We start from the raw sequence: 14,579 nt of genomic DNA on the forward strand, positions 1-14,579 counted from the left end.
TTAAAAGTTTTGTAAAAAATAAATATGCTAGTGTAGAAATTAGGGTACTCAAATTTTTGTTACATAGCATCATGATTTTTCTCTTTTCTGGATTGTTATTATAACCCAGGGCTCCCGAAAAGCTCTTTAGCCAGTTGCCATTTACAACTGCCGGCTCAACTCTAGATCCAGGCTGTCATTAAAAGAAAAACTTAACATCACTTTTCATTTTCTTTCTCCCACTTTCGCGTACAAAATTGATAAACCTTTATTCCAACTACAAAGACTATTACTGGCTGAAGTGACTTCTACATAACCACTAAGGATATTGTAACTACGAGGTGCTTATGTAAGCATCACGAAAACTTATAAACAAAATCAATCCGGAACTGAGGATTACAAAACACATCGCGGAACTTCAAAGTCCTCGTCATCCTGATAGACGTTGACGTGATATAATGGCCCGAATTGCATTAACTAATCCGTCAAACCGCAGCATTACAACACAGCTGCTGGACTTGAAAATAGACAATGCGACGGAACCTAAAGTTGAATACTCTCATACCTAGCTTAGAGGAAAAAACGGACCTTAATGCGTATGGATAAAGTGGGTTTCCCTATAAATAGAGACCGCTGTGGGTGGTCTTTATTGACATTGATGAAAGAGGTCACCCGGGTTTGTGATAACCACCACGGACTGTCAATAGGCACGCTAACCGTAGAACAATGTGCTCCTGATTGTGGTGGGATTTGGGTCATAGTCTCCATTAATATAACTTATCAGGCTGTGACTAGGGGCTTTTTGTTTGGGTACCTTAACTATGGAGGGTCTGAAAATTAAAAAAAAAATAATTCTGATTTGAACACAATAAAATTGGAATTTGTACCCGGTACAGCGTTGGACACATTATAGAAAGACGAAATGAAAAAGATGGCGGGTAGCAGATTGATGGGGACTGCTCAAGACCGAGTAGGTTGGCATTCACTTGGGGATGCTTACGTCTAGGATTGATGACGATACGTTCACCTCGTGGTACTTAGTAAATTATGGGTGATCTGGTGTACTTTGAACAGGTAATCATTATAAGAGAAAGAATCAGAGTTTATGTTAATTGAATTATTTTCTAACGTCACTATAACAGGTGCTTTTTCACATATGGGGTCTTATTCCCTATCCCGCACGTTATTTTAACAGTGCGTAACAAGCACGTAACACAACACATCATGTTTAGGACTATAGAAATTTGGCTTACAGAATACCATTCCACGCACATCTCTCAAGGATAACATGACACGGCCGCGTTTACACTATCATACAGAATAAGGGCCCTGCACATTAGTTATCCTTCACTGCTTTAAAAAATGACGTGCTGAGACGTCAAAACACTTGATAGAATACGATTCCACAACGTTATAGCCGGGAGATTACTATATTCACATTTTCATAAGATCGTTACTTTAGTTTTTACGTCCTTTTTTAATAATACTTTGTATGTTTCACTATCATTATTTTTGCATTATAAGGCCATTAGTGTTGACGCCCCACGTACATTTTACCAGACTGATGAAACTGGCTTCAGCCAAGTTTCACGGCTAAACTAGAATTAATTATGAATTACTAAATTCAACAAAAATATTTTAATACATTATATAAATTTTATTCGGGTGTACATAATTTTAAATTCCTTAGTGCGTTTTTAGGTGACGGCAAAAGCGAATCGTAAACTTAACTTTAAACCGACCGCACAAAAAATTAAAGACATTTTATTATTATTTATTGCACTTGTATTTTTATTGCGGATTTAAGAAGACTTCTTAGCGGTATCGTTTTTATAATCAAATTTCTGTGGAAATAATTTTATATAAATGTAAAACGAGATTCTTATTAGTTAAAAGACAACTGCAGCAGCACACTGAGGGTATAAATAGTACAGGTTCAATTACCAGGTCATTAATGTGAATGTTATTAAAAAATATGTTGTAATGGTGAAAAATGAGTGAAAACCTTTGAAACCAGACGTATGGAGCGACATGGTCATGAAAGTATTACTATTATATATCATAGTTTAATTATTACTTACGTACCCAAAGGTGAATACTGTAGGCTACTTGAACGAACAATTTTTTTTACAATTTCTAGTCCGACTCTAAATAAGACGCTAGTTTATACCTATGTAATTGATGATTGCGCCTTAGTAAATAATTATCTTGTGACAACGAACCTGTTTAGCGAGCCACAGTTATCTATAAATGTATCTATATCTATAGGTATAATTTTTAGTCACATAAAGCTGAAGAGTTTGTTTGTTTGAACGCGCTTATCTCAGAAACTACTGGTTCGAATTGAAAAATTCTTTTAGGTTGGATAGCATATTTATCGAGGAAGGCTATAGGCTATACAGCAGTGGCGAAGGGTGAAATATTTCAAAAGGTAATCCGAGTCAAAAAATATGGCCTTATTTAACATATCGCTACCAATTTAACAGAAAACAAAACTAAGACAAACGTAAATGAACCTAAATGGGAAGCCGGTAGGAATCGGGTGGTATGGACACTTGGCCACTGCTATACAGCATTACGCTATGACCAATAGGAGCGAAGTATGAATGATAATGTTGCGAAAACGTATGGTATGGCCGTATACGGCCTATTTACAAATCCAGGTCTGGTATGTACAATATATAGTTACTAATTTCGTAGGCAATAATTAACTTTGAATTACATAACTTACGTAAATTAACTCATTGAGTAATTATAAAACAATATTTTATTGCATTATCATGCTTATTAATAACGCTCCGAAACCCAGTGTTGATTTTATACTTTCCTTAAGTATTAGACACTCGGTTTGTGCCGCCAAATTTTTTTTTATAGACATTATTTGTAAATTTGCATATTACCGCGCATATGTCACGAGCCGCCATTGAATTGTTCAAAGCCGATTGTTAGGAAAGGATCTTAAGACATTAACCTACGTTTGCGTACAAGTTTAATGTGTACTAGCATAGTACCTATTCAGTATTCAGTCAGCAAACCTAGAAAGGGCGTAAGTTCGATTTCCCGGACGAGTATATCTAAGTTTTTCGTTTTGAAAACGCGTGTGTTCGAAATTTATGCCTGATTTAGCGATAAGTTTGATTTTATAAATCAAACAAAAAATACGTATATTTTCGACATATCTATATGCCCTGTGACATACTTTATGAGTTATATTAAAGTATAATCATTAAGAAAATCTGAAGCACTCTTTTTTTTTCCACATGATATAATTTGTTCATGCCTTTCAATGCCATATAGTAATATTTTGAATATCGTCAACACTCTAAATATCTTTGTTAGAAGTATTAATACGAGCCCTAGAAGGAGATTTTTTAAAAATGTTTATTAACATCAGATATCATTTTAAGAGGAGTAATTGATAAAAAAATATAAGGCTAAGGAACTTGATTACTTTCAGATGGAAGGAAGTTGTTCTAATTAAGACGAAATTTTAAGCACTTGGCTGATTTAAATGGTATAAATTATATTATCAATATAAAGAATATTTTGGTAGTGTTAACATTGATAAGATTAAATAATTCAACAATTTTAAGAATATGCTATCATATAATGCTGTCCAACTAAACCTTATTAACTGGTATTGGAAAATTGTTTAAGATGGTAGGATTTAGAATTTTTCGTTTTATGCCATTGTAGCCAAGTATATTAATTATAATCCAAGTCTATAACAAAAACATATAATAAAAAAGTCACAGACCAACTCAATATTAATTGCACTGTTTTTTTTTGTTTGTAATATTTATTTTTATATAATCAAAATAAATATAAGTTATTCAGCATGAGAACCAACAATGTTTATTTTTAAGTTGGTCTATAAATTAAGTTAACAATAACTAAATAGCAAGTTCAATGACCTAACTTAATTTCGCTAATGGATAGTTCCCAGTCCAACTAGACTAGTTAACTAATTAACTGTGTCACTTTAATTGACAATTTACGCTTTGAAAACTTAGTACACAAAATATGCGCTATACTTAGTTATAAAATAATATTTTTGTTAATTAAAAACTGTTTAATCTTCAACTCACCAGGACTTCATGGTGTGTCTTGATGCCGCGGTGCACCCACTGGACGTTGGGCGCCGGCATCGTGAGCAGTCCTCCACATGGAATCGTCACATTGGTTCCCTTGTCGGCTAATACCTCGCGAATATCCACATCTTCCGCGGATACCAATGGAAAAACTAAAAAAATAATGAATCTAAATTTCAATATCGAACCCAACATCGAAAAAATATAATAGATATGTTTACATAGATCTTTGTCTCTTTTTTACAAGGATTTATATAATAAACAAATATTTACCTTCTATTCCAAGGCAGATCACAGGCAATAATACACGCTCGAAAAACATTCTACTATAACTACATCTAGACACTCAATAAAAAAATCACACGAGCTACGTTTAATGTAAAAATATATTTTATTTCCTATTTTTTTTTATTACATTACACAGAAATAATTAAACGACGGAAGGCGAAATAATAGGAAACAAATTTCACAACAAACGTCTGCTCTTCATTGATATAAGTCATAGACTAAAAATTGGTTGTCATACACGAATGTTGTTGCAACAGTAAAAAAATAATTTGAGAAAATTGTTTGTATGTGTGTGTAAAGCTGATTATGCACTTATGTTATAGATAGAGATATGATTTACTTCCAAAAGAAAATAATTAAATTTTGTTACCTACCTATGTAAATAAATAATATTTACCGGCATTTTTAAACTGTAAAATGATCAACATGTACTACGCAACTAGATTTACTACAATAAATTATGTCATTTTTATAGTTTGGAGGAACAGTAGGTTGATTCCCTATGCTACTCGCGATAACACACCGTAAACGCGTGTTGTCAAAACAAGCTCTAAACACAAACGCGTTTCATACACGCGCCACGATGTGTAATTGATAAATAGGTATTGTGTATGCCATACGATAGGTTGTCTATGCTTAATATTTTTTATATTACTATGTGTTAATGCGTTCAGAAATCTTTCATCCCCTCGAATCGGCAAGTATCGGTTTTTTGAAAAGGCTTTTTTTTGTTTGTATTCGTGATATTAAATGATGTAACTCGAATAAATTACTGCCAAACTTTATTTAATCCCATTTTTGTATATACTTAAATGTAAGAAACATGAAAGGAATATAAAAATAATTTAAAGAAATTTCTGTAGATTGTGATTGTTTTCAAACGAAAAATATAACTTCAAAATTATTGTCAAATGTCAATGTCATTGACTTATTTACTTGATTTGTTTACTAAAGCCACATTTCAAAAATTGAATTGAATTGATATATTGAATGCTACTGAAGATTTTACACGAATGCTGTTATATGAATAATAGTAAATGCTGTTGTGCTTATGCAGTTTATGTTAAATTAGCGCTAACAACGTATATTAATAGGAATTCTACGGACCTTCCATTATAAAATTTGTTGCAAAATCGACAAGGCATTAACTCAAATTCTTTTTTTTTTTATTTAGTTAAATAATGTGACGAGGATGCCGTTTACCTGATGATAAGCGATACGACCGCCCATAAACAGTTACAATGCCATCCGGAACTTTGAATTGTAAAGCACTATGTGACGTTCCACAGTAGGTTTTCAGAATGAGACAAAGATTTTAGGTCTTATAAAGTAATTACGCTAGTTACAATTTCCTCTAAACTGGTACACATCAGTGCATGGACACAGTTTAACTTGGCTATAGAAATAGACATTGCCGTAGACACCTTATAACTATTAAGACAGACACTCACATATAACAGACTTACCAACAATAATTAAAATAAGTGTATATTGCCTATTAAACGTTATTTTTAAAAAATTATAGCTCTATTACCTAGTAACTTCTATTTGCCGCTCAACCGGCATTAATCTTTTGGAATAAAAAGTACTCTATTCAATCCACAGCTCACTGTCTGAGTAGCATATTTCATACACATTCATTTAGTTATTAAGGTGAAACTGATTAATTAACAAACATTCAAACTCATGTATAGAAATTTTACTTAAGGCGATACCTCAAGGTCCATTTTCATACATTTTGTTTCGGCTTTAATCTGGGTAACTAAACAAGTATTGGCAAGTAAAGAATTTAAATTCACGTCTAGTTAGTGATTAGTTCTCGCAGTTGAAAGAAAAACGTAAAAATAATTAATAATCATGGATATTTCGGCCTTGTTTGTTTAGTTACCCAGATTAAAGCCGAAACAAAATGTATGAAAATGGACCTTGAGGTATCGCCTTAAGTATATTATGTTATCTAAGACTGAACAACAAATAAAAAATAAAACAAAAATAATATGTTGTTAAAACTGAGTATATTTTACTATTATTTATTTGGAATATCTTGCATTACATTCACTATCCTGAAAAGAAATTATTTTATTATTACATTTGATATTATCAGTTTTGTTAACATTAGTATTCAATGTAAGATGCCTTTGGTCTCCTAAAATAAAAAAGAAAGTGTTTGTACAAACAATTTTAGATTTAACATGATTACATACTTTTGTTTGTAATTGTGTAAAATTATTGGGATTACCTACATGAAATTTTTGCTTTGTTCCCCTGGATCGATATTCACATTTAGAAGATTTTGATATTTAATTTAAAGCTGGCTAAGCCCTTGATTAAGACCTCTACCAATTACTTATAACAACAATAATGTATAACAAGTAAAAATTTCTTCAATAATCTTTATTGTTATCAAACTTTATAGGTACAAAACTTTCACCACAAAGAAACTACATAGTATTAATTGTAATGTACATAATTAAGAAAACATTGTTTAAAAAGATACCTTCATTAGTGTTTTATATTTGTTTGGCCTATCTATTTACTAATAGAAATATTACATCGAAGTAATAAAAATAAACTTGATTGACCTCAATTGTTGTCAAAAGTCGGGTTGCCAGTAGTAAAGTAGCTTATTTTTCACCGCTGAGCCCATAACACAAATTTGACTATCAAGATACAAAAACATAGGTTTGAATATTAATTCGATCATTTAGGATTTATGTTTGTTTTTGTTTCTGATAAGGTAGAATATTATATTTGAGTTTTCACGATGTAAAGAGGATACTATCGTCAATAGAAATTATACAGTCGTTGTATCTAAATAATTAATTTGTCTAAACGCGCATAGACGCGCTGGATTGCCGCACGTTATTTTGACAATTCGTAACATGCCCATAAGGCGGATGTGTCACACCTCATCGTGTTTATGAAATGTCAAATTAGCATCCAGAATACTCTTACACAGTCATAACACGAAGTTAACGAAACACGCCGTGTTACAAGTTCGACATTGTCGTAGAGAATCATGCCCCAGAAGGTTTATAGAATTTACTATTATAAAAAAATAGAGTGAGATAAATTATAATCTTAACTTTTTATTGTTAATATATTTACTTGAGTTTATTACACAATGGATTCTTTTTATTTGTAACATATTATTTTCTGTCGGTATCATAGGCTTGAATGTCAACTGTCAAACTAATATTGTCTGTGGTATGACAAAATGCACGGACATAGACAAAAATATAGATTTTCTTTGGATATGGCCGCTGTATCGGCAATATAACATCTGTATTGTTTTGTATATTCATTTTTATAAAATGAATAAACTGTTTTTTATTTATATATAGTGTTTAGCAGACCGTGTACAGTGCTGTGATATTTGTAATGGAAGCAGATAGCGAGTACGAAATAAAGAGAGTTCGTGATGCAATTCAAACGATAGAGACGATCCAGTCAATGATCGACGTTTCAGCTGACAGGCTCGAGGGTTTACGAACACAATGTTCCACAAGCGCCGAACTGACGCAGCAGGAGATCCGGACCCTGGAGGTAGGTTCAAGGTTCATTATACGCTAGCGTAGGGGTAGGGAAACAGTGGGTGCCCTTGAAATGCGTGTGTCGATCGTTGGTGACAAGGACTCTGGCTTTTCTGCGGGACCGAGGTGAATAGTTCATTGCCGTTAGGAAAGGGGTGTGAGACGCGCTCTTCTCACCTTGAACCAGTTTTTGCAACAATATAGTGGCGTACTTGTTGAATAGAAATGCTTTTACCAACTTTATACTAAGTTTTTAATTTCATTTTTTCGTTGATTTTATAAATGTACGGTTGGGTATAAAATACATGTTTGTTCGTCTAATGATGGCACGTGAATAGTTTGTGGATGATGGGAGGGAGTATTTGTAGAGGGATCATGGTGTTTGTTGAATCAATAGAATGTGTACTGGTGACCTGGTACGGTACACAGATAAGATTAGACAAGCAGATCTTACTCACAATGTTGCAGGAGATTTTATTTTTATCTATTTTCGTTGATTATATTATTTTAAATTTTATTTCAGTTAAAATTTTAAGTTAAAAAATTTACAATCAACCAGTGTTCGAAAATCACAATTCATTATATGTTATAAGATATTACATAAAAATAAGAGCTTATAATGATATATAAATAGTTTGATTACATAAATAGTTTTCAAGTATTCCTTAGTCACAAAATTTGTTTATGACAAATTATAAAAATACAGTAACGTTTTACAATATAAAAGTGCTACACATAGGAATAGTGAATAAGTTTATTGATACAAATCTATTTGTATTTTTATGAGCAAAAGTGATACAATTATTGATAAAAATAGAAATTGACTTAAAATATTCTGAAGTCATTCTACTAAATAAGTAATTTTATATTTGGCAAATGTTCACATAAGCCAAGTTATTCATGTCTATTTTTTTAAACTTGCTATTCACTGTGTTAAATATACTGTGGACTGCAATGTAATAATTTAATTTATATTTTGAAAGTTTATAAGATTTTTATTTATTGTATTTGTTAATGGTATTACTGTAAATTTAAGACAGTCCATAATAAATTGGGTGAGTTTGACTTAACCAACAACTAGCACTCCTGTATATAAAATTGCAGTACCAATGAGATCCTAATCTTAAAATGAAAACTACATATAACACCAAAAACCTTGACATTTGACATCGGGCAAGAGGAAGCTATTGGTAGATACCAAACATTATTGAGGAGCGTAATCAGTCTGTTTATTAAAAAAAACACTATATTATAGGGCCCAGCTGAAATATATGCAACCTAAGTACCAACTAAGACAATATTGGTTAATAGTATTGAATATAATTTCAAATCAAGTGTTGTTCTTTGTACATTTTATGAGAATTCATTGCAAAAATAGATAATCTGTCAATCGAGGTGCAAGTTGACAGATAAGAGATATGAGGTACTATTCTGCAAAATAAGAAACCACATAGACTTTATCTTGAGATTGTACATTGATACAACAATTACATATGATGTCCAAAGCTGATAACATGATGTTTGGCACTTGAGAGTTGAGGGAGGTAAACAGCTCTATCATGAGAAATACAGTTGTTTACTATTGGACAAATATATGCTTCGTTACTTCATTCTTTGCGGGTTGAACCAAACATGAATATGAACTATTAATGCAATTAATGATTTTAATTTTAGTTTTATTGATAAATAATATTTATATGCCATAAATAAAAAGGGTTGGACAAATAATCACTGGTGGAAATAACACTTTTAAACTAGAAACTTATCAAAATTATTAATACTGACAATGCAATATAATCATATGATATATAATGGCATTAAATTGATGCATGCCACGCTTCAATTGATTTCTCTTATGTGAAAGTGTCTTTATACATTCTTGTATATCACCAAGTAGAAGTGTGTAATATATATGATTACTGAATACATAACATTATGTAGCAAAGCAACTAAAATAAAAATAAACACACAGTTTTCATAACCCACTGCAAACCGAGAAATAATAAATCTTTCTATTTGGATTAACAACAAATTATTAAATAAAACAAAGTAATATTTGCAATTGATGTTGTTATGTTTGGATTTGCTCCATAATTTAAAATGAACATTGTTTTTGTACATATAAGTCAGTGTTTTTTCTTAGCACCAATTGGAGATGTTATGATTATTTTTTTTTACATAAATAATTTTTCACAGTTTTATATAAAAAAATATAATATTTTAAATAGCAATTATTTTAAAGGTCCATAATAACCATCTGAGGGGTGATGACGACTTCATACTTCTCATTATTCCCACAATTGATAAAAATTAAGTTTTTGGAAATAGTCATTAATTTAATTCAAATCATCATTCCATTTTCCCTATTGTTTGTGCAGTATATTGCAGTACTGTATAATGAGGTTATTTAATGTTGTATTCCTTGAGGAAAAATCTGTATTTTCGTCCATTATTGAGAAAGAAATACTAAATTAAATAGGTATAATTTAGTGACTAAAAGGGAAACATTAATGATAATGTAACAGTTACAAATATGAGAACCAAGAGATTGTGATCTATCAACTAACAATAATAAAAAGCTTCATATGGATTGCCAATAAAATATTAACAAAATTAGTACATAATTTATTCCATAACATTTATTGAACGAGAAACTTAATGTAATGTTTGTAATTTATTTGAAATAGTAAAATGGTTCATTCCCATATTATTAAGTAGGGTTTGGATAGGTACAGATTGTGCGTATAGTGCCATCTGCCATTACGAAGGAGCCTCAGATAACTCGCGTGGCATCGTTGATAAGTTCCAAGCAACCCCAATTATAATAAGCTTCAAAACAAAATACATGAAATTTCATGAATTGAACTTAAAATAGATGTACTAGATTTTGGTTGACACTTGAGGAAAACGCTGTCGTACCTCCAAAATTTCCCCACGTCCTCAACATCCACGATGATGCCATAACCCGTCCACATAAGGCTCGTCCACTGGCCCATGTAAATGCGGCCGACAATGCTCCGCGTCGGCTGATTCAATGCTAATGCAACGATACGGCTCATTGCATCTCATTTCGAATTCCTTGCTACGTACAACTGGCATGTGGACGAAAAAAAATAAAGTTCGTTTTTTAAATCAACAGAATGACTTTTTTTACGTAGTTTGTGAAGGAATCTGGAATATGAACTCGTCTTCAAGGGCAAAAGGCCGTTATAATAAATGTGTGTTGTCCATCTACCGTAATAACAGACAACAAATCCTCTTTGTTATGATGGATTCCGCGTTCGATTGCACCTAAATATATATTTGTTTTACAATTCAGGACTAGGTCTGTCCATGTGCCGAGATTCATATAGATCCGTTCTAACTTATCCTGGCCTTCTAACAAACATTTAAACAACTGCACAAACTATCGTATGGATGACATTAGTAAGATGTCTGCATTGATCCTTCTCTTTCCGAATACCAAGTTCTCCAAGAAGAAAAAACGCCGGACTATGGCATGGTGATTATTACTTATCAAGTGACCCATCTATGACTTTGCCTACGTTCTGTAAAAAAAACTAGCTTATCCATAACTCCAAGCGTTAACTTATTCGCATCTCATTTCCTTTGGTCACGAAGCCAAGAAATAGTAATTTTACTTTTAAACCGAACGCTTGCGCGTCACTGTCAGTCGCGCCGGCGGTATGACGGAAATGACAATTTAAATAATTACCGACACATACAACGACTTTAAACTGTGATAGTTTTACCTCAGTTATGTGGATTGTTCCATGTTCTATTAGAAACTTGGCTATTGCTTCGTTGGTGGAAGCTTACACAAGTCATGGAGTGGGTGGTCCTTAGTTTGGTTTCTAAGATGGGCCGCACATGTCTTTTTGTAATATATTTGCCTACTATTAGATCCTCAGAGGGGTTGAAATCCGACAAGCGGCGTGGTAAAATCTTACCCAAACCCTCTAGCCACATTTATATGCGTCGAACCCGCTTAGAATAGGAAGGCAAAAGAATGATTAGCAAACGCAGGCAACTCATAATTTTACACCAATATAAATACAGATTCGCTGGAGTTAGAGGTGGTAGAACTACTCCGTAAGCTCTATTTTATCATACAATAAGTGGAGTAAACCTCGCATTGCGAATAAAAACAATCACTTTTTTGGCGATACGCCAAACCCTCGTCATCATGGGACGCATAAAAGGTCGTAGAAATGTGAATGCACTTGTTGCTTTTCTGTCTAAAGTCAGTTTTTAGTATCGATCCTAATCTTCATCCCTGATCCAATTCTCAGAATTAACCAATCAAAATAAGTTTTTTGTAGGCTGTTAAAAACGTTCTTGTGCAATCACGAAAATGGACATTGGCCCTTAGATTCCACGAAAATTTTGATTCCTAGTTTGGTCATGAATTTATTCACAATAAAAATCTTGGAGTGCCTATTTAGGGGGCGTCGTTTGAAACAATGTGGGCCTGAGTAACACTATCGAGCCTATGAGTAATATTAGAAAAACGTACAGATAACAATGCCATTTTTAAGTTTAAAATGTAAGGGCCATTGATAAGGGTGGACCTTGGATGCGTAGGTTGATATTTTATACCGCAAAGTAACAGATTAGTGTTATACATTCGTAAGTTGGTAAATGGTCTCATATGTGGTAGTTTCTATGGTAATGTAAACATTATAAAAGCACTATAATGTTTGGATTTGGGGGAGGTTATAGTTTGAACCAGACAACCTTTAAAAGCTGCTCAAGGTCGGAAAGTAGGAAGTGAAGAGACCACGAGAATGAAACAAAAAAAAAGGGATAGACTAGGTTTCCAATGCGTTAAATGTCTCCATAAATGCAGAACTTCATAAGGCAGAAGACCGAAGCAGACGGAGAGATATCACTATGATTATAATTGAGAGTCACGATCCTCAATAATGAGGGACCGAAGAGATATAGTGTGATGCCAGTGTAGTGGTAATGCGAACCTGTGTGCTTAAAATGTGTCAAAAAAACACGACACAACTCCCTGTTGTTTTATTGTGATTGGTTGAGAGACTAATACGAGACTGACGCTCTAGTCTCTTGATCAAACATAACATCAAAATTAAACGACATCGATTTACGAGTCGTGTTTTGGGACATTCTCAAGGGCCATTTATTGCTACTGTTAGATCATTCGCTTACATAGACGAATGGTTTTCTTGTCATATTTGCACGTTAACTAACAGATATTTGAACATAGTGAAATAGCTCCGTACAGTGATATTAACAAATATAATACGTGACGCGTTAGTCATTCCCAATGTTTATAAACAAATCAATCAACTTTGTTTGGTGCAATAAAACAATTAGTCAGTATGTCATAATAAATACAAGTGATGGTCGTAACTCTCAGAGGTTAATGGCTTATTAATATTTACATTCACTTTTGTAGTGGCCTAGGTTCAAATATGAATGATTGTAATCTGTTGAAAAGTTATTTTTGGTGTGATATATGTACTGGCTTGATTAGCAACTTGGTGGCCTCCAAGACCTAGTGACAGCAATACGGGCTATGGAGGAAGAGGTCCTGGGTTTTATGTTGGGTCTAGCATCATTTAATGTGAGTTCTCGCACGAGTTAACCGAAAATAAACCCTCCAGACGCTTGACATCTGACAGGGAGGCAGTTGTAAATCTAACTCAAATTCTTTCTGCGTTTGAAGGGGGTTTTGCTTTGATTCCACTTTGGGACTGAGGTCAGGTAGAAGTAAAACATATAACTGTAAAACTCGCAATTGTAGTCCATAAGTGTTGCTTTTGGGATCATTCTAGGTATATACGGTTTGGAAAAAGCCGCTATAATTGTGTCGACTGGTGAGGCGTAAGCATCTCTCATCAATAGACAATCTATCTGGCCGCTCCACTTACCATTCGATGCAGTTGAGTCTCTTCACCGTACCCTATTATAATATTAAAAAACAACAATAAATTATTTAATTATTTAGTAGTTGGTATATTAATTTGCACGCACTATGTTACGATTTTCCTTCCCCCTTGATGTGTGGAGTGCGTGCGATTTATAAATAATATCTTTATATGCATTTCTCATACCTATTAAGTCGGTAAATAACACTTTATTCCTGAGGGATCGGGTTGGCTTACATTAAATAACTTTTAAACCTGAAACTCTTTTGCTTTGAAAAACCAACCAAGAATGACAGTTTCCTTTTGCTTTTCGTTTGCTAAGACCCCTAGATCGCCATTTAATGCCAAATCTTCCCTTTCTTCGAAGGCCGACTATCCATCCATATCTTGTTTGGTAACGTCATTTTGATTCGGGGATCGCGATGAAATAACATCAGTCCAAATTGTGAGGTCCTTTGCCGGCCTAACATACATACATAAACACAACACACTACAGTGACTCTTATTCATTCATTCCACAATAAAACAAAGAAGAGGAAAAAATAACATCAGTCTATTTGATGGTGTACCATAATAATAATATGTGAGGAGATTCCTCACTTTGGATAGCTAACCGCCGGTGGCCTTGGTCTTGAGCTTCGCCATCGGAGTGTCATTAATTTTTTTATATTTTTATATGTATGTTTTTTTTAAATGTATGTATAAAAATGTAAAAAAAACTTTAAAATAAAGGGAATTGACCATATATATTATCTTTGAAATATTGATACTTTACCAACAATGAGAATAGG

General features: G+C 33.1%; 2 protein-coding genes across 9 annotated transcripts in view; one reads left to right on the forward strand and one right to left on the reverse strand.

Moving 5' to 3' along the window:
• The window catches only part of LOC115446544, a 72,240-nt gene extending 67,349 nt beyond the window's left edge, over window positions 1-4,891 (reverse strand). Inside the window, exons 1-2 of the mRNA XM_030173225.2 lie at window positions 4,344-4,891; window positions 4,068-4,222 (exon numbers count right to left, since the gene is read on the reverse strand). Coding sequence (XP_030029085.1) covers window positions 4,068-4,222; window positions 4,344-4,392 — 204 coding nt within the window. The 5' untranslated portion in view covers window positions 4,393-4,891. The remainder of the gene's footprint in view (window positions 1-4,067; window positions 4,223-4,343) is intronic.
• A 2,695-nt stretch (window positions 4,892-7,586) lies between these two features.
• Window positions 7,587-14,579, forward strand: part of LOC115446565 (kinase suppressor of Ras 2) — a 29,928-nt gene continuing 22,935 nt past the window's right edge. For 3 of the 8 annotated variants that reach the window (XR_005112339.1, XM_037438560.1, XM_037438562.1), the window contains exon 1: window positions 7,587-7,904. Coding sequence is in view for 7 of the 8 variants with exons in the window: in XM_037438560.1 (XP_037294457.1) it covers window positions 7,740-7,904 (165 nt within the window). In the remaining variant the exon portion in view is untranslated. The remainder of the gene's footprint in view (window positions 7,905-14,579) is intronic. The other 5 variants (XM_037438563.1, XM_037438566.1, XM_037438567.1 and 2 more) reach the window with 2 other exon arrangements.

Source organism: Manduca sexta, chromosome 14 (genome assembly GCF_014839805.1).
Source record: "Manduca sexta isolate Smith_Timp_Sample1 chromosome 14, JHU_Msex_v1.0, whole genome shotgun sequence".
Lineage (NCBI taxonomy): Eukaryota > Metazoa > Arthropoda > Insecta > Lepidoptera > Sphingidae > Manduca > Manduca sexta.